This window comes from Oncorhynchus mykiss, chromosome 3 (genome assembly GCF_057628025.1).
Source record: "Oncorhynchus mykiss isolate SJ-2025 chromosome 3, ASM5762802v1, whole genome shotgun sequence".
In the NCBI taxonomy this organism is placed as follows: Eukaryota; Metazoa; Chordata; class Actinopteri; order Salmoniformes; family Salmonidae; genus Oncorhynchus; species Oncorhynchus mykiss.
This window is the reverse complement of record NC_143024.1, coordinates 72,380,515-72,401,519: the sequence shown is the minus strand read 5'-3', so window position 1 is coordinate 72,401,519 and position 21,005 is coordinate 72,380,515. Positions and strand designations below refer to the sequence as shown.

At 41.8% G+C, this 21,005-nt stretch overlaps 1 protein-coding gene across 1 annotated transcript; it reads left to right on the top strand.

Moving 5' to 3' along the window:
- The first annotated feature begins 35 nt into the window (after nt 1-35).
- heg1 (heart development protein with EGF-like domains 1) lies at nt 36-20,357 on the top strand. The gene is made up of 14 exons (XM_036974812.2): nt 36-821; nt 3,598-4,623; nt 4,804-5,886; nt 6,081-6,194; nt 6,389-6,520; nt 14,287-14,378; nt 14,701-14,756; nt 14,965-15,125; nt 15,420-15,554; nt 15,945-15,987; nt 16,069-16,106; nt 17,129-17,216; nt 17,488-17,665; nt 19,352-20,357. Exons 1-14 carry the CDS (start codon nt 500-502, stop codon nt 19,493-19,495), a joined length of 3,612 nt encoding a protein of 1,203 aa, XP_036830707.2. The 5' UTR covers nt 36-499; the 3' UTR covers nt 19,496-20,357.
- Nucleotides 20,358-21,005: the final 648 nt, after the last annotated feature.

Below are 21,005 nucleotides of genomic sequence, written 5' to 3'. Positions count from 1 at the left end.
TGAGGGTGGTGCAACATTTTCAGTTGATTTGCAATGTTGTGACTTGCAACTTTGTAACATCAAGTCGACGTTTCATCTTTGAGGTCTCAACTCCACACTTCTGGCATGCATGTCGAGTTTACTATTGTATCTTACATTGAAGAAATCAATGTAAAGTAACAGAATCAGAGATTCGGGATATTCTGAAGTCTAGTAAGAGTGTAACAATAGGCTAGTCCGCGGACGGCCAACTGGGATTTGGGTGGAAACTACAATCGCTGATGTGTGTAGGAGGAGCTAGGCGCCTCGGATGTGATAACGTGCTTATTTTTCCATCACCACTTTATGGTTATCGAATTTATTGCCCGTCATCGGATCAATAGGTGTTAAGGGTCTCCGAATGGATTTTTTAAAATGAGAAATTACTGAAGAACACAATTTCCAATGTTGGCAGTGGGCGACTCGCTGCTTCTTGTTTGGAATATACTCCTGCCTTTCTGATTTCGTGTCGTTTTTGATTATGGAAACGTGTTTTTTGAGTCACGTAGTCCTATCCCGTCTTTTTCTTGTGGTCCTTTTGATCGTTCTGAGGCCCATCAATGCGTGGACGTACACCTCCAGCACCAACGATATGGATAGGACACTGGTAACGAGGGGATACTTTTCTCCCAGCGTTACGAACTCTAAAGAAGTAACTGCCTTACCAAAATACTTGTTTACTACTTCGGGAACTTCTAAAGACTTTAGGGAGGTATCATCGCCATCAACTGGAACAGAACAATACCACCGAGTCCGGCATTCTAATGACAGTGAGACCCGGACATTGAGTGAAGACAAATTAGGTAATGGGTAGTAAAATAGGCACCTACAGACATATGGAAGAGGGTGCATCCCTTGGGATTCGCAAACAGGTCAATAGTTCTACACACTGTCCCATCCCTGTATGTGGCCCGCGGTGACAATATTTCAAGTGTCGGGGTGTTTTTTGTTGTTGTCAGAGACTATTTAAATCTCAGTCGTGATTTAATCATTGTATATAAAAGTAAACTACAACGGACTATTTATTGCACGTTTATAGGCTACTTGATCAACATCCCGGGGTCTATTTAGACTAAATTAAATAACAGCATTGAGGTAGAAAAACCCAGAACAAGGTCCTGGGCTGGCATGGTTACACATGGTCTGCGGTTGTGAGGCCAGTTGGACTTACTGCCAAATTCTATAAAACAATGTTGGAGGTGGCTTATGGTAGAGAAATTAACATTCAATTCTCTGGCAACAGATCTGGTGTACATTCCAGCAGTCAGCTTGCCAATTGCACACTCCTTCAAAACATCTTTGGATTTGTGTTGTGACTGCACGTTTTAGCGGGGTCTTTTGTTGTCCCCAGCACAAGGTGCACCTGTGTAATGAATATGCTGTTTAATCAGCTTCTTTATATGCCACACATGTCAGGTGGATGGATTGTCTTGGCAAAGAAGAAATGCAAACAAACAGGGATGTAAACAAATTTATGCACAAAATTGGAGAAAAATAAGCTTTTTGTTCGTATGGAACATTTCTGGGATTTTTTATTTCAACTCATCAAGCATGGGGCCAACACTTTACATGTTGTGTTTATATTTTTGTTCAGTATAATTCATCATAGTGATCATTTGAGACAATATACTAAAATGTGCTTGGCAGCTAATAGCCTAACAGTAGATTAGAAAAATACACCCTGTACTGAACAACTTCTAAGGTTTACCTTTCAAACCAATGAATGTCTTTGTTGACTCTTGTTTCAGCACTCAGCCAGAGTTTTGGAAGTGTTGTTTACCTACATAAATTCTTATGAGGTATTGTCAGTGAGTAGATGTGGAGAAAGTGTTCACTTTTTCCGGTAATTATTTGACTTCATTAGAGAGTAGAGCTATTATATCCTCCTTGTATGCATAGGTTACTACGGCCACTACCAAGAGGTCTGAACCTTTATGACACAGGGGGCAGTGTGCTTGGCTGTGAACTGCACGTGCTCTGGTTCAAGCACCATTTTCACTTCTCAATCACTACATCGGAATGGTGGCAACAGCTGTCTCAAGCCTTTACTGGAATTGAACCTCAATCTGCACAGGGGTCGAGGTCCGCCTCTTGAGAAGGTGAATAGTCTGTCTCTGTACATAAACGTAACAGAGTGCTTTCTGTTATGCCCCGAGCAGGGCGCGAACCAGCGATCTTCTGCAAAACAACACACACTACACAACTCAAAGCCAACTGTCTTATCCAGCAGAGGTTGCCTTCAGATCTCAGGGAAGTGATTTGCTTTACAGATGTACTCCAGCCAACATGCTTTGGGGCAAATTTCACATCCACTATATAAGCTTGCTACAGTCTCTGTCAAAAGGTCTGAGTCTGGACCTTTATGGAACAGCCACGGGTGTAATTTGGGACAGAACCCATTTCATCATCGTCATGAACTGGGAGCAACACAAATGATGGCGCTGGTTTAGAAAGAAAAAAACGAAACACACACAAGCTAACTCATTGTGCCTGCCATACGGCTCCGGTCAAAAGTAGTGCCCTATATAGGGAATAGTGTGCTATTTGGGATGCATCCTATAGGTCTCTCTCTGTGGACTGACTATACCATTGCTGAACTCTTCTTCACTCTATCTGCGTACTGACTGTCTGACAGTTTGACTGTCTGAGTGTGTCATTGCTATGTGTTACATTCAGGATGTTATCCAGCACAGGCAGTGCTCAGCTCTTCCTTGGCACTGGCAGTAGGTTATTGTTCCAAAGCCCTCCAGCAGCAGTGTTGAGTCAGTGCAGAAGTGCCAGGCACAAGCCTTCCCTACAGACAGGCACGCTGTCAACAGGCTGCCGTAGAATAGATAGGAAGATATTTCAGGCCCCGGACCAACTATAAACCAAGCTTTAGGCCTAAGTGGAGTTTGTAGGCCCTGGTAGTAGTGGTGTTATGGACAGGAACACTCCTCACCCGGGGTGTCTGTTTTGTTACCATTAAATAGCTTACATATAGTGTCTGCATGTGTAGGCCTAGAACTGCCATATCTTAGTATTAGGAGGTTTAGTCATCTTTACAAACAGAAACATCATTGTCAACAAAAAAAATCAGCAATGGACTTACCAATGAAATGTCACATTTATGGGACTTTAATGAGATATGAACTGTTTTCATAAAGCTTATACAAACTATGAGCCAGAGAGCCAACTCTGCCTCAGCATGAACCCAACCGACATCTGCGATGTGACTGCATTTTAACGTCTATGGCTTCTGCTAGATCAGGATTAGGAAGGAAATGGCAAGGTCCCAAAGGCCTGAGTGCACCTCCATATTTAGGGCCAAGGCTTTTGTCAGGGTAGTCAGGCCGGGCTGCCAATTGTTCTCCACCTAAAATCATTACATCCACAGGTAGTAACTCCTGGCAACGTCTTCCCTTTCAGACAAGACCACTCTGGGGTCATCTGGTGGCCTGATGTGCACATTGCAGACATTTAAATTTTGGTTTGGCTTTCTCCCCAACTCATTATGTTGGCCCTTGGGACACACTGCTTTTCTTTTATACAGAAAACTCATACCTATCATCCTTAATTGTATGTATTTATTATTCACAGCCACTGAACAAAACACGCATCTCTCCACGGTCTCAACCCGCGGGGCATCAGAAGGAACCCTTAGTTTGTCGAAAGAGCAGATGAGCTCTACCATTGTAGTGTCCACTGAGGCTACCACACATTGGGAAGACCAGACCAGACTAGCACCAGACCACCTACTAGAGACCTACCCTGGGCTTCAAGTGGACCTCAGGTCTGTGACACAAGCCAGACTCTCTCAGGACAGCCCAGATGCTGACAGCAGTCTCAGGCAGGACCAGTCGACGAACCAAGGCACCGTGGGTCTCAGGCAGGACCAGTCGACGAACCGAGGCACCGTGGGTCTCAGGCAGGACCAGTCGACGAACCGAGGCACCGTGGGTCTCAGGCAGGACCAGTCGACGAACCGAGGCACCGTGGGTCTCAGGCAGGACCAGTTGACGAACCGAGGCACCGTGGGTCTCAGGCAGGACCAGTCAACAAACCGAGGCACCGTGGGTCTCAGGCAGGACCAGTCGACGAACCGAGGCACCGTGGGTCTCAGGCAGGACCAGTCGACGAACCGAGGCACCGTGGGTCTCGGAGAGGACCAGTCGACGAACCGAGGCACCGTGGGTCTCGGAGAGGACCAGTCGACGAACCGAGGCACCACGGGTCTCCGAGAGGACCAGTCGACAAACCGAGGCACCGTGGGACTCGGGCATGGGCAGTCAACAGCCACTCTCAGACAGGACCAGTTGACAGACCTAGGAACCGTGGCTCTCCCCATCCCCGTCCAAACTGACAGCACCTACATCTCCTCCACTGTGAGTCGAGCGGGAGAGAGGACTTTACTGTCTGTGATATCCAACAACACTTCCATGTACTCTGAGGACTCCAACTCCTCCTCCCAGTCCCGGGCCTCCACCTGGGACCTCCCGACTGGCCGCACTGGAGCCGGGGCTGGGGCTGGGGCTGTCACCATCAGGATACCCTTCACAGGACCTGAGCATGGGCATGATGCTACATCTGGGTCTGACTCTTACCACCACACCGACTCCTCACAGGGTAAACAGCCCTCAAACTCTCTCGCTGTGTATATGTATGTCTGTGCATATATATATGTACTGTATGCATATGCCTACTGGGGAGGATGGGATATGCAAAAGTATAATTATCATTTCTCATGTAGTAAATTAACAAATAAATGTATCTCCTCCTCTACCGCTTCTATTTCTTTCTAAACAGAGTGGTCTGGTGGTTTCGCCTCCAGAGGGACCAACCCACTGACTGGACCTCTCAATGTGACCCAACAGCAGGACCTCACCTCTCTGGTTTCAGAGGGAACCCCAAACTCCACCCCTCCGCTCAGGGTGGTTGATAACCACAGCAGACGGGACACAGACACAACAGACTCTAGTCAGCCTTCCAGAGGCAGGACATCCCAGACAGAAGAGGGGGTCTCTGCTTCATCACAGCCCCCTGTGCTGTCGTCAGAAGAAGGCCCCAGCCACCCCAACACCTCTCAGGGAGGAGAAACAGATAGAGATTCTCCCTCCATCCTAGTCAATGGGTCTGAGACCTCCACAAAGTCCTCCACAGGTCCCCCTAGCACCCGGGGGGAGCAGGGTGAGACAGAAGGGGTCCCTTCGCTCCACACAGAGGACAATACTATCCTAGGCCTGGGTCTTACTACCGCTCCCCCAACACTACGAGATAGTGCCACTGCCCTGGATGACTCCCTGTCTCGGTTCCTCGCCACCCAGTCTCCCTTCATCCCCAAGACTCAGCGGCCGCCGGTGGCCACAGAGGTCCTGGTGTCCACCACACCTGTTACCATGACAATAAAGTCACAGGTCACCGAGGGGGAGCCCTACATTGTTACCATGGCAACCAGCACCACACCGACCCCGCCTCTTACTACGACGAGGATGGTTCAGCCCAGTACCACCACTTCCATTGAGGCCCAGACTCAGCCCACCATCATCCCTACCACCACTACCACGGAGACTACCTTGGGTCTCCAGAGCTCTGCTTCCACCCCCCAGCCCCCGGGCACCACTCAGACTCAGACCCAGACCCAAGGGCCCTCAACGGGGGTGAGCTCCACCGACGTCACCACCTTGCACCTGGAGACCAGCACGGCCACACAGGGGGACACCATGGCCCACAGCATCACCACCACTGCAGCCTCCTCCTCCTACAGTTACAGCGTCCCCACCAGAAACACAGTGGAACTACACACAACAGGGAAACACACTGACAGGGGGACCACTGAGATAGAAGTGACCACCGCTCCAATGGACATCAGATCTACACCGCAGACACCAGGTTTGTCAACACAGTATATCTTTCAATGCTTTGATTCTTCTAAAGTTAGTTTTGCCTTGAATTGAGCTGGAAAAGTGAAATGAAGATCCCAAAACATAATGACTGTTTGGAACAATAAAGAAAATCGTAAGAAACTATGAACTGCATTGTTATGAGATACAGTACGTTATTCTGAATCCTGCTCTCTTCTTTAGGTAGTGCCTGTGAGCCCGGCCCCTGTCTGAATGGAGGTGAGTGTCTACCCTATGGAGTGACTGGGTTCACCTGCGACTGTCTGTCATCATGGACAGGACCTACCTGCAATGAGGGTGAGCTCAACCTACAATTCCCAGCCATACTGTATGTTAGTATGTGAGCTATTGGTGAAGTCTATATATTGCTAAGGGTATTGAATGGTATAGTCTTTGTGGGGGGAGCGGGGTGCGTGCATAGTCAGCTGTATATTGTGTTGACCTGCCCTCTCTCCTCTGTCCTTTGTCTCTGTTGTGCTGTGTTGGTTCAGATGTGGATGAGTGTGAGAGTGGCCCCTTGGGCCCCTGTCCCAGTGACTCTACTTGTGTTAATACCAGGGGCTCCTTCAGCTGTGAGTGTCCCCTGGGTCTGGACATGGAGCATGGAAGAGACTGCACGCGAGGTACGGCTAAATAAACAGTACAGCCTTTGTTTACGAAGTCTCCTATGACAATAAAAATGTATACAATATTTAGGTTCTTATTTAATATACAGTATAATAATACATAATAATAATACATGCCATTTAGCAGACGCTTTTATCCAAAGTGACTTACAGTCGTGTGTGCATACATTTTATGAATGGGAATCAAACCCACAACCCTGGTGGTGGCGCCATGCTCTACCAACTGAGACATACAGGACCAGTTTGAGTTCTAATAAAGTAAGACAGTTGCACTATAAATCTTATAGCTAAACCTACTGTACATATCAGTACTCTATTTACAAGGTCTCATGTCATATAACAATGAAAATATAAACAATACTCAGGGCATTATAGATTAGGTTATGGTATATGTTATGTTATTAGGTTGCACGCACTTTATAGAGAGGGTCTATTTACAGTGTGTGCAAATGAGTTAAGATAAGGGAGGTAAGGCAATAAATAGGCCGTAGTGGCAAAATAATGACAATTTAGCAATTAAACACTGGAGTGACAGCTCTGCAGAAGAGGAATGTGCAAGTAGAGATAATGGGGTTATGTTATTAGGTTATGGTATAGGTTATTTGGTTATGGTATATGTTATGTTATTCGGTTATGATATAGATTATTAGGTTATGGTATTAGGTTATGGTATATGTTCTTATGTTATGGTATATATTATGTTATTAGGTTATGGTATAGGTTATGTTATTAGGTTATGTTATTAGATTGTGCTATTAGATGATGGTATATGTTATTAGGTTATGTTATGGTGTCAGTTATGGTGTAGGTTATGTTATTAAGTTATGGTATAGGTTATGGTATATGTTAGGTTATGGTATAGATTATTAGATTAGATTATTAGGTTATGGTATATGTTAGGTTAGGTTATTAGGTTATGGTATAGGTTATGTTATTAGGTTATGGTATAGATTATTAGATTATGGTATAGGTTATGGTATGTTGGGTTATTAGGGTATAGTATGTTAGGTTATGGTATATGTTATGTTACTATGTTATGGTATAGGTTATGGTATAGGTTATTGGGTTATGGTATAGGTTATTAGGTTATGGTATAGGTTATTGGGTTATGGTATAGGTTATTGGGTTATGGTATAGGTTATTAGGTTATGGTATAGGTTATTAGGTTATGGTATAGATTATGTTATAGTATGTTAGGTTATTAGGTTATGGTATATATTATGTTATTAGGTTATGGTATATATTATGTTATTAGGTTATGTTATTAGATTATGCTATTAGATGATGGTATATGTTATTAGGTTATGTTATGGTGTAGGTTATGTTATTAAGTTATGGTATAGGTTATGGTATAGATTATTAGATTAGATTATTAGGTTATGGTATATGTTAGGTTAGGTTATTAGGTTATGGTATAGGTTATGTTATGGTATGGTATAGGCTATGTTATTAGGATATGGTATAGATTATTAGGTTATGGTATAGGTTATGGTATGTTGGGTTATTAGGTTATAGTATGTTAGGTTATTAGGTTATGGTATATGTTATGTTATTAGCTTATGGAATAGGTTACTATGTTATGGTATAGGTTATGGTATAGGTTATTGGGTTATGGTATAGGTTATTGGGTTATGGTATAGGTTATTAGGTTATGGTATAGGTTATTAGGTTATGGTATAGGTTATTGGGTTATGGTATAGGTTATTAGGTTATGGTATAGGTTATGTTATAGTATGTTAGGTTATTAGGTTATAGTATGTTAGGTTATTAGGTTATGGTATATGTTATGCTATTAGCTTATGATATAGGTTATTAGGTTATGGTATACATTATGGTATATGTTAGGTTATGGTATAGATTAGGGTACAGTGGGGCAAAAAAGTATTTAGTAAAAAGTATTTAGTCAGCCACCAATTGTGCAAGTTCTCCCACTTAAAAAGATGAGAGAGGCCTGTAGTTTTCATCATAGGTACACTTCAACTATGATAGACAAAATGAGAAAAAAAATCCAGAAAATCACATTGTAGGATTTTTAATGAATTTATTTGCAAATTATGGTGGAAAATAAGTATTTGGTCAATAACAAAAGTTTCTCAATACTTTGTTATATACCATTTGTTGGCAATGACAGATGTCAAACGTTTTCTGTAAGTCTTCACAAGGTTTTCACACACGGTTGCTGGTATTTTGGCCCATTCCTCCATGCAGATCTCCTCTAGAGCAGTGATGTTTTGGGGCTGTTGCTGGGCAACACAGACTTTCAACTCCCTCCAAATATTTTCTATGGGGTTGAGATCTGGAGACTGGCTAGGCCACTCCAGGACCTTTACATGCTTCTTACGAAGCCACTCCTTCGTTTCCCGGGCGGTGTGTTTGGGATCATTGTCATGCTGAAAGACCCAGCCACGTTTCATCTTCAATGCCCTTGCTGATGGAAGGAGGTTTTCACTCAAAATCTCACGATACATGGCCCCATTCATTCTTTCCTTTACACGGATCAGTCGTCCTGGTCCCTTTGCAGAAAAACAGCCCCAAAGCATGATGTTTCCACCCCCATGCTTCACAGTAGGTATGGTGTTCTTTGCATGCAACTCAGCATTCTTTGTCCTCCAAACACGACGAGTTGAGTTTTTACCAAAAAGTTATATTTTGGTTTAATCTGACCATATGACATTCTCCCAATCTTCTTCTGGATCATCCAAATGGCGGCGTAGTGTGTTACTGATAGTAGGCTTTGTTACTTTGGTCCCAGCTCTCTGCAGGTCATTCACTAGGTCCCCCCGTGTGGTTCTGGGATTTTTGCTCACCATTCTTGTGATCATTTTGACCCCACGGGGTGAGATCTTGCGTGGAGTCCCAGATCGAGGGAGATTATCAGTGGTCTTGTATGTCTTCCATTTCCTAATAATTGCTCCCACAGTTGATTTCTTCAAACCAAGCTGCTTACCTATTGCAGATTCAGTCTTCCCAGCCTGGTGCAGGTCTACAATTTTGTTTCTGGTGTCCTTTGACAGCTCTTTGGTCTTGGCCATAGTGGAGTTTGGAGTGTGACTGTTTGAGGTTGTGGACAGGTGTCTTTTATACAGATAACAAGTTCAAACAGGTGCCATTAATACAGGTAACGAGTGGAGGACAGAGGAGCCTCTGTGAGAGCCAGAAATATGGCTTGTTTGTAGGTGACCAAATACTTATTTTCCACCTTAATTTGCAAATAAATTCATTAAAAATCCTACAATATGATTTTCAGGATTTTTTTTCTAATTTCGTCTGTCATAGTTGAAGTGTACCTATGATGAAAATTACATGCCTCTCTCATCTTTTTAAGTGGGAGAACTTGCACAATTGGTGGCTGACTAAATACTGTATATGTAAGGTTATGGTATAGGTTATTAGATTATGGTATATGTTATTAGGTTATGGTATATGTTATTAGGTTATGGTACAGGTTATTAGGTTATGGTATAGGTTGTTAGGTTATGGTATAGGTTATGTTATTAGGTTATGGTATTTGTTATTAGGTTATGTTATTGGGTTATGGTATATGTTATGTTATTGGGCTATGGCATATGTTATGGTATAGGATATTAGGTTATGTATATGTTTTTAGGTTATGGTATATGTTATGTTGTTAGGTCATGGTATAGATTAAGGTATATATAAATTAGGTTATGGTATAGGTTATTAGGTTATGGTATATGTTAGGTTATGGTACAGTATAGTATAGTATAGTATGTTAGGTTATTAGGTTATAGTATGTCAGGTTATGGTATATGTTATGTTATCAGCTTATGGTATAGGTTATTAGGTTATGGTATATGTTAGGTTATGGTATATGTAAAGTAGGTTATGGTATAGGTTATTAGGTTATGGTATAGGCTATGGTATGGTATATGTTATTAGGTTATGGTACAGGTTATTAGGTTATGGTATATGTTGTTAGGTTATGGTATAGGTTATGTTATTAGGTTATGGTATATGTTATTAGCTTATGGCATTGGTTATGGTATATTATTAGGTTATGGTATAGGTTATGGTATGTTATTAGGTTATGTTGTGTTATTAGATTATGGTATAGGCTATGTTATCTGGTCATGGTATATGTTATGGTATAGATTATGGTATACGTTTTTAGGTTATGGTATATGTTATGTTATTAGCTAATGGTATAGGTTATTAGGTTATGGTATAGATTTTTAGATTATGGTATATGTTATTAGGTTATGGTATAGGTTATGCTATATGTTATTAGCTTATGGTTTAGGTTATGGTATAGGTTATTAGGTTATGATATAGGTTATTGGGTTATGGTATAGGTTATTAGGTTATGGTATAGGTTATGGTATATGTTATTAGGTTATGGTACAGGTTATTAGGTTATGGTATAGGTTGTTAGGTTATGGTATAGGTTATATTAGGTTATGGTATATGTTATTAGCTTATGGTATAGATGATTAGGTTATGATATAGGTTATTAGCTTATGGTTTAGGTTATGGTATAGGTTATTGGGTTATGGTATAGGTTATGGTATAGGTTATGCTATATGTTATTAGGTTATGATGTATGTTATGTTATCAAGTTATGGTATAGGTTATGCTATTAAGTTATGGTTTAGGTTATTAGATTATGGTATAGGTTATGGTATATCAAATCAAATCAAATTGTATTTGTCACATACACATGGTTAGCAGATGTTAATGCGAGTGTAGCGAAATGCTTGTGCTTCTAGTTCCGACAATGCAGTAATAACAAGTAATCTAACTAACAATTCCAAAACTACTGTCTTGTACACAGTGTAAGGGGATAAAGAATATGTACACAAGGATATATTAATGATTGATGGTACAGAGCAGCATAGGCAAGATACAGTAGATGGTATCGAGTACAGTATATACATATGAGATGAGTATGTAAACAAAGTGGCATAGTTAAAGTGGCTAGTGATACATGTATTACATAAGGATACAGTCGATGATATAGAGTACAGTATATACGTATGCATATGAGATGAATAATGTAGGGTAAGTAACATTATATAAGGTAGCATTGTTTAAAGTGGCTAGTGATATATTTACATCATTTCCCATCAATTCCCATTATTAAAGTGTCTGGAGTTGAGTCAGTGTCAGTGTCTTGGCAGCAGCCACTCAATGTTAGTGGTGGCTGTTTAACAGTCTGATGGCCTTGAGATAGAAGCTGTTTTTCAGTCTCTCGGTCCCAGCTTTGATGCACCTGTACTGACCTCGCCTTCTGGATGATAGCGGGGTGAACAGGCAGTGGCTCGGGTGGTTGATGTCCTTGATGATCTTTATGGCCTTCCTGTGACATCGGGTGGTATAGGTGTCCTGGAGGGCAGGTAGTTTGCCCCCGGTGATGCGTTGTGCAGACCTCACTACCCTCTGGAGAGCCTTACGGTTGAGGGCGGAGCAGTTGCTGTACCAGGCGGTGATACAGCCCGCCAGGATGCTCTCGATTGTGCATCTGTAGAAGTTTGTGAGTGCTTTTGGTGTCAAGCCAAATTTCTTCAGCCTCCTGAGGTTGAAGAGGCGCTGCTGCGCCTTCTTCACAATGCTGTCTGTGTGAGTGGACCAATTCAGTTTGTCTGTGATGTGTATGCCGAGGAACTTAACTTGCTACCCTCTCCACTACTGTTCCATCGATGTGGATAGGGGGGTGTTCCCTCTGCTGTTTCCTGAAGTCCACAATCATCTCCTTAGTTTTGTTGACGTTGAGTGTGAGGTTATTTTCCTGACACCACACTCCGAGGGCCCTCACCTCCTCCCTGTAGGCCGTCTCGTCGTTGTTGGTAATCAAGCCTACGTTGTGTCGTCCGCAAACTTAATGATTGAGTTGGAGGCGTGCGTGGCCACGCAGTCGTGGGTGAACAGGGAGTACAGGAGAGGGCTCAGAACGCACCCTTGTGGGGCCCCAGTGTTGAGGATCAGCGGGGAGGAGATGTTGTTGCCTACCCTCACCACCTGGGGGCGGCCCGTCAGGAAGTCCAGTACCCAGTTGCACAGGGCGGGGTCGAGACCCAGGGTCTCGAGCTTGATGACGAGCTTGGAGGGTACTATGGTGTTGAATGCCGAGCTGTAGTCGATGAACAGCATTCTCACATAGGTATTCCTCGTGTCCAGATTGGTTAGGGCAGTGTGCAGTGTGGTTGAGATTGCATCGTCTGTGGACCTATTTGGGCGGTAAGCAAATTGGAGTGGGTCTAGGGTGTCAGGTAGGGTGGAGGTGATATGGTCCTTGACTAGTCTCTCAAAGCACTTCATGATGAAGGAAGTGAGTGCTACGGGGTGGTAGTCGTTTAGCTCAGTTACCTTAGCTTTCTTGGGAACAGGAACAATGGTGGCCCTCTTGAAGCATGTGGGAACAGCAGACTGGTATAGGGATTGATTGAATATGTCCGTAAACACACCGGCCAGCTGGTCTGCGCATGCTCTGAGGGCGCGGCTGGGGATGCCGTCTGGGCCTGCAGCCTTGCGAGGGTTAACACGTTTAAATGTCTTACTCACCTCGGCTGCAGTGAAGGAGAGACCGCATGTTTTCGTTGCAGGCCGTGTCAGTGGCACTGTATTGTCCTCAAAGCGGGCAAAAAAGTTATTTAGTCTGCCTGGGAGCAGGACATCCTGGTCCGTGACTGGGCTGGATTTCTTCCTGTAGTCCGTGATGCACTGTAGACCCTGCCACATGCCTCTTGTGTCTGAGCCGTTGAATTGAGATTCTACTTTGTCTCTGTACTGACGCTTAGCTTGTTTGATATCCTTGCGGAGGGAATAGCTGCACTGTTTGTATTCGGTCATGTTACCAGACACCTTGCCCTGATTAAAAGCAGTGGTTCGCGCTTTCAGTTTCACGCGAATGCTGCCATCAATCCACGGTTTCTGGTTAGGGAATGTTTTAATCGTTGCTATGGGAACGACATCTTCAATGCACGTTCTAATGAACTCGCACACCGAATCAGCGTATTCGTCAATGTTGTTGTCTGACGCAATACGAAACATGTCCCAGTCCACGTGATGGAAGCAGTCTTGGAGTGTGGAGTCAGCTTGGTCGGACCAGCGTTGGACAGACCTCAGCGTGGGAGCCTCTTGTTTTAGTATAGATTATTAGATGATGGTATATGTTATTAGCTTGTGGTATAGGATATTCGGTTATGGTAGATTATTAGGTTATGATATAGGTTATTTTGTTATGGTATAGGTTATGGTATAGGTTATAGGATTATGGTATAGGTTTTGTTACTAGGTTATGGTATATGTTATTAGGTCATGTTACGGTATAGGTTAGGTTATGGTGTAGGTTATGTATATGTTATTAGGTTATGGTATAGGTGATGTTATTAGGTTATGGTATATGTTATGTTATAGGTTATGTTATGGTATAGGTTACGTTATTAGATTATGATATGGGTTATTAGGTTGTGCTATATGTTTTGTTATTAGGTTATGGTATATGTTATTGGGTTATGGTATAGATTATGTTATGTTATAGGTTATGTTATGGTATGTGATTCGATTATGGTATAGGTTATGGTATATGTTAGGTAATGGTATAGATTATGTTATTAGATTATGGTATAGGTTGTGTTATTAGATTATAGTTTATGTTATGATAAGATAAGAGATTGCTAAACTTTTTGAGGTGTTTATTCAATATCAAGCAGGATGCCTACATTTCATTAGATGAAAAGGTTGACTGTAAACTTTACAGACTGTCTTGAACCTTAGTTAACCACAGTGTCTGTTTTCCTCCACAGCAAAAACTTTCCTGGGCACGTTCAGTTTCAACGTCCCCCTGCTCTCCAGGAGCGCCACACTGCATGAGATCCAGAGAGAGATCAACCTGCTGGTAAGGAGCACAGGGACATGGTGGAGAGTAGGGTTGCAAAGGGAGGGAATATTCCCTGTGTATAACCCTGAATATTCCGTGTAACCAGTCATTTTAGAATATTTTAAGAATTTTGTACATTTGCTAAATTACCGGGTGTTTTGCAACCCTAGTGGGGAGAGAGAAATTACAATCACTGATATACAGTATACTATTGTGGATCTGTTGTAGTGAGGCAGCAAACCTGTTCAAACATGATAGATGTATTATGAATGCAAGGAAGCTATAGTTTATGTATTATATGGTGATTATTAATAATAGTTTAAAAATATATATTTTACAGCTGAATGCCTCACTATCAATTCTGCGTGGTTACCGGCGCTCTTCTTTGAGTAAAAAGTGAGTTTCTTCTTCCCCCTTGTCATGCATACTCTGAATGCATAACAACAAGCCATACTCTCTTGGTTCTTGTGTATTTTGTATGTAAAGTTTCCTAAAAAAAAAGAACAATCAGGACCATATATTTAAAATGCCTTTATTGTAATGGAGTGTTCAATAGAACAAACATGGACTTCAAATCAAGTTTGCTGTGACGTGTGTGTTCCAGAGGGGAGGACGGAGTTCGTATCTCTGCTGTCAACATGTTCTCCATCTCTACTGATGTGACCAGCTCTGAGGTCTACCACATCATACAGATGTCTCTGAACAACTGTAACAGCACCGCTGGACACTGCCGAGTGGTGGTCACTCACCAACTTTCCTATCATGGTACAGCACTCTCTCCCTCCCATCCTCACCTCTTTCCCCGTAACCCCAGTCTTAAAGGGATAGTTCATCCTAATTTCAAAATGACTTATTCGTTTGGTTACCTTGTAAGCAGTCTGTGGGGACAAGGACATAATGCAATCCAAGCTTTGGGTTTCAGCCACCATCTGCTAACTTAGGCATTTCCTAACCATAAAACAATGGAAGTCAATGTACGACATGAGCATGTTTTAAATATCATACCTGGCCCTGTTACAACCATCCTTACCACACCTCTCTCCTCTCTCTGTCCCTTAGTTGAGAGTCTGTGTCTGGCCCAGAATATCCAGTGTCACCCTGAGCATTCTTTTTGTACCGACTCCAATGGGACAGCCTACTGCCAGTGTCAACCAGGGTACTTCAAACTCAATCCTGAGGATCAGTCCTGCATAGGTGAAGCCTGGGTCTGGGTGAGGGTGGAGGGAGAGGATAGGAGGATAGAAGATAGGCCTCAGTCCTGCATAGGTGAAGTCTGGGAGAGGGTGGAGGGAGAGGATAGGTCTCAGTCCTGCATAGGTGGGGCATGGAAGGATGGAGCGAGCAGACGTTAGAGCACAACATAGCGTTTCCTATTGACATGTTCAAGTAGCCCCCCCTCTCCCATTTCAGTCTTTTTTTCCGTTTGGTGCCAAGTGAATATGACCCTGGGTCAATCTTCTGTAAAATTCACTTCATTATTTTTATTTCATTATAGCCAGCATCATATTGAAAAGAAAATGCATTATATAACTGAAATGTTCTTTGTTTTGAAATAATTGTAAAATAACATTCCTTATCTTACAGAATGTGGTGATGGTCTGAAACGGGTCAATGGAACCTGTGTCAGGTAAGTAATGAGAACTCTAATCCATGGACCATTCTGTTAATTCATGCTTTGGTCTTTTATTTGGCTGTTTATATCTTTCAGGTGCACATTTGGATTTGGAGGATTCAACTGTGGAAATTGTAAGTAGGAGAGTTTAATAACACAAATAATAATTTAAAAAGTGTGAGGAAAAATATATAATTGAGAATCAAGACAACAAAATCATTTAAGGAATCCTTCAGGATTTATCTTCTTCCCCAAAGTCAGATGAACCATAGTCACGGGAGGTAGGGGTGCTTAGGGTGCTGCAGCATCCCCTAAAAAATCTGAATGAAAAAAACATATTTTATTAAGAATTTTATTTTCGTTTTTCTTCACAAAAGTAGTGCTCTGGGCTTTTACTAGCCCTGTATAAGAGGGTTAAGGCAGTGCTGGAAAATGATGGTGGCCACACAAAATATTGACACTTTGGGCCCAATTTGGACATTTTCACTTTTGTTGCCAGTGGTTTAGACATTTATGGCTGTGTGTTGAGTTATTTTGAGGGGACAGCAAATTTACACTGTTATACAAGCTGTACACTCACTACTTTACATTGTAGCAAAGTGTCATTCCTTCAGTGTTGTCACATGAAAATATATACTCAAATATTTACAAAAATGTGAGGGGTGTACTCTTGTGATATACTGTATAATCCATAGATGACAGTTTCCCTTCATGTCAAGACTGGCAGCCATTGTTAGTGTTCCCGTGAGGTTAACAGTCAAATTGCCAGGGTTACCTATAAGTAATATTTTAAAAATAAATTTAAAATCCGGTTTCACACCATAACCTGCTGAATTAGCAAAATCACTTTTCTGTCATTTTGATTTCGGCACAAATTCAAATGTGGCACTGACTCGCCCATGGATTGATGTTCCAGCATTGTCTCAATGAAGAGTTTGGAGTTCGACTAGCAATGTAGGACATGCACGTGCAGTTACAAGCCTGTTAGAGTTAGCGGCAGACGGACGAGCAATATCCACCGTCGTAGTATGGATGGAACCTGAGCTGGAATGTGAAGCTGGCTAGCTGTAAAAAAAAAGTCTGAGTAGATCTAACTTGCTTTGTAGTATACCACTCAGACCTCCAGTTGATTCATAATGTTTTGCGTTTCTACTAGTCTACAAGCTGATAGCTGTGGTGGTATCGCCAGCAGGGGGTGGTCTACTCCTTATTCTCATCATCGCTCTCATTGTCACCTGGTGCAAGTAAGACTCAATGACACTAGTACTGTTGTTATTACCATCTAATAACACAATAATAGAATTACAAAACCTAATTCCTTATTCTCAGTCCATGTTGTATTATATTTATCAAACTAATAATATCTCAATTCGAAAACTTTATTGTCCACACAATTTGGAAATCACTTAAGCGTTAATAATGATGTAATAACGCAATAATAACATGCAAATGTTTTACTAAACTCAGTCAACGTGCTGCCATTGAACTAATATTTGTCTGTCTATCTCTTTACAGGAAAGACAAGAATGACATCAATAAGATTATTTTCAAAAGCGGAGATTTTCAGATGTCGCCGTACCCAGAGTTCCCGAAGATTAACCGTGTTTCTATGGAGTGGGGGAGGGAAACCATCGAGTTGCAGCAGAACGGTAGCACCAAGAACCTGCTACAAATGACAGACATCTACTACTCTGTACGTATAGAAACTACTACTCTGTACGTATAGAAACTACTACTCTGTACGTATAGAGACTACTACTCTGTACGCATAGAAACTGCTACTCTGTACGTATAGAAACTGCTACACTGTACGTATAGAAACTACTACTCTGTACGTATAGAAACTACTACTCTGTACGTATAGAAACTACTACTCTGTACGTATAGAAACTACTACTCTGTACGCATAGAAACTGCTACTCTGTACGTATAGAAACTGCTACACTGTACGTATAGAAACTACTACTCTGTACGTATAGAAACTACTACTCTGTACGTATAGAAACTACTACTCTGTACGTATAGAAACTGCTACTCTGTACGTATAGAAACTGCTACTCTGTACGTATAGAAACTGCTACTCTGTACGTATAGAAACTACTACTCTGTACGTATAGAAACTACTACTCTGTACGCATAGAAACTGCTACTCTGTACGTATAGAAACTGCTACTCTGTACGTATAGAAACTGCTACTCTGTACGTATAGAAACTACTACTCTGTACGTATAGAAACTACTACTCTGTACGCATAGAAACTGCTACTCTGTACGTATAGAAACTACTACTCTGTACGCATAGAAACTGCTACTCTGTACGTATAGAAACTGCTACTCTGTACGTATAGAAACTGCTACTCTGTACGTATAGAAACTGCTACTCTGTACGTATAGAAACTGCTACTCTGTACGTATAGAAACTACTACTCTGTACGTATAGAAACTACTACTCTGTACGTATAGAAACTGCTACTCTGTACGTATAGAAACTGCTACTCTGTACGTATAGAAACTACTACTCTGTACGCATAGAAACTGCTACTCTGTACGTATAGAAACTGCTACTCTGTACGTATAGAAACTACTACTCTGTACGTATAGAAACTGCTACTCTGTACGTATAGAAACTGCTACTCTGTACGTATAGAAACTGCTACTCTGTACGTATAGAAACTGCTACTCTGTACGTATAGAAACTACTACTCTGTACGCATAGAAACTGCTACTCTGTACGTATAGAAACTGCTACTCTGTACGTATAGAAACTGCTACTCTGTACGTATAGAAACTACTACACTGTACGTATAGAAACTACTACTCTGTACGTATAGAAACTACTACTCTGTACGTATAGAAACTACTACTGTGTACGTATAGAAACTACTACTCTGTACGCATAGAAACTGCTACTCTGTACATATAGAAACTGCTACACTGTACGTATAGAAACTGCTACTCAGTATGCATAGAAACTACTACTATAGCTGTGGTATATCAGACCGTATACCACAGGTATGACAAAACATGTATTTTTACTGCTCAAATTATGTTTGTAAACAGTTTATAATAGCAATAATACACCTCGGGGGGTTGTGATATATGGCCAATATAATATGGTTACGGGCTGTGTCCAGGCACTCCGTCATACCCATAGTATATTGTCTGATCAGCATCCAGGACCCAAACCAGGTGGTTTGTAATAAGACAAACATGTGGCATTTCTCCAGAAAACAATAGACAAACCAATTAGACAGAAGGGCCACTACGTTTGTTAATTTTGCTCCACGGCAGCAGGTTAGGATTAGCATACACCTCCCACTCTCGCTCTCCTTCCTCCGCTGTTGACACTGACCACCTCATCTAATATTCCTGTGTTGCAGCCTGCTTTGCGTAACTCTGACCTGGAGCATAATGGCCTCTACCCGTTCTCCGGCCTGCCGGGCTCCCGTCACTCCTGCATCTACCCCGCTCAGTGGAACCCTTCCTTCATCAGCGATGACTCACGACGCCGGGACTACTTCTGACGCCCAGCTACAGCTACGCCCAGCTACAGCTACGCCCAGCTACTGAAGATCGACTGCAACAAAAACACTTCACACTGATTTTGGATCATACGATTTGATCATATGATTTGATTACCGGTATATGTCACAAGCAATAATCCATAAATTATAAAAGTTAGCATGAATTCATAATGTGTGGAAAAATGTCTGTTCTGCAAAGTGAGTGTGTTTTTGTGTGTGCACGCGTAGACACCCATTTGCCAACTGCTGTGAATTGTAGATTAACAATATCTTATTTTATTTCACTGAAAATACAGGTTGAAAAGACAAGCTGCCGAACTTGTTTTGTGTGTGTGAAGTATTGTTACATTGGGAAGATATTTAACTACATATGAGATGGAAAAACATGTATGCCAAAAATGCTATGTATTTGTCAGATGAGGAATAGATGCACCAAAGTGGTTTCATATGACAGATTGAATGATGGTCAAGGTCTGCTGCAGTCTGTTGGTCTGAACAGTAGAACAGTTGTTATTTATTGAATATTTCATCTGTTAGAAATGTATGAAGACATTTTCAACATCTTGCATTGTAAGAGGGACTCATACCCCACCCTATTCTATAAGGATTAACATCTGAAGTTTGGACCATAAGAGTGTGTGTATGAGAATCTTGGATGAATTCAGATCAATCACCATGCCAAGTTTCAGATCTCGTTGATTGTTTGCATATATATGTACTTTAAAAACAGCAGGCTTAGTTACAAATAGATGTAGTTTCCTTGTATGTATTTGTTGTCTTCCTTCTAATATGAATGGTCTCTTACCTCTGGCGTTTTAGTCAGACATGTATTTAATAATAAATAAGATAAAGTTCTGTAAAACTGCCTATCTGACTCTTTAAAAGTGATCATTCTGGGAAATTGTATTTGCATGATCACACTCAAACTTTGGGGCCTATATTCTTGAAGTGTATCAAAGTAGAATTGCTGATCTAGGATCAGTTCCCGCCTTTTTGATTATAATGAATATGATTAAATGGCCATGGGGGGGGGGGGTCCTGATCCTAGATCAGCAATGCTTCTCTGAGACGGTTTATGAATACAGACTGTTGTTGATCTCATAGTGATATGGACAATGTCCCAATTATCTGCTATTTCCTCCCAAAGTGTGCACTTGTTCACTTCCAATCACTAATTGAAAGGAAATGACTGGTATAAGAAATAGTGTGGAAACTCCCAGTAGCCCATGTCTCCACCAATCTAATGTTTTAGATGTGTGGGAAGTGGTGAAAGAGTACACACTCCAGGAGAAAGGAGATTATATTGGGAATCACCCATACTGAGCATTTGATCTACTTTCATCTTCCATGTGGAGGATTTCTTCATACTACACCAAGATTATTCCTGTCCACAGCTCTATATCATAAAGACACATCTATACCACAAAAAAATGGAAAGTAGTGTGTTTTTAAGCATACAGGAAGCTTATGCAATGCTACATGCAGATATTCCTTCCTTTTTGGTTTCTGT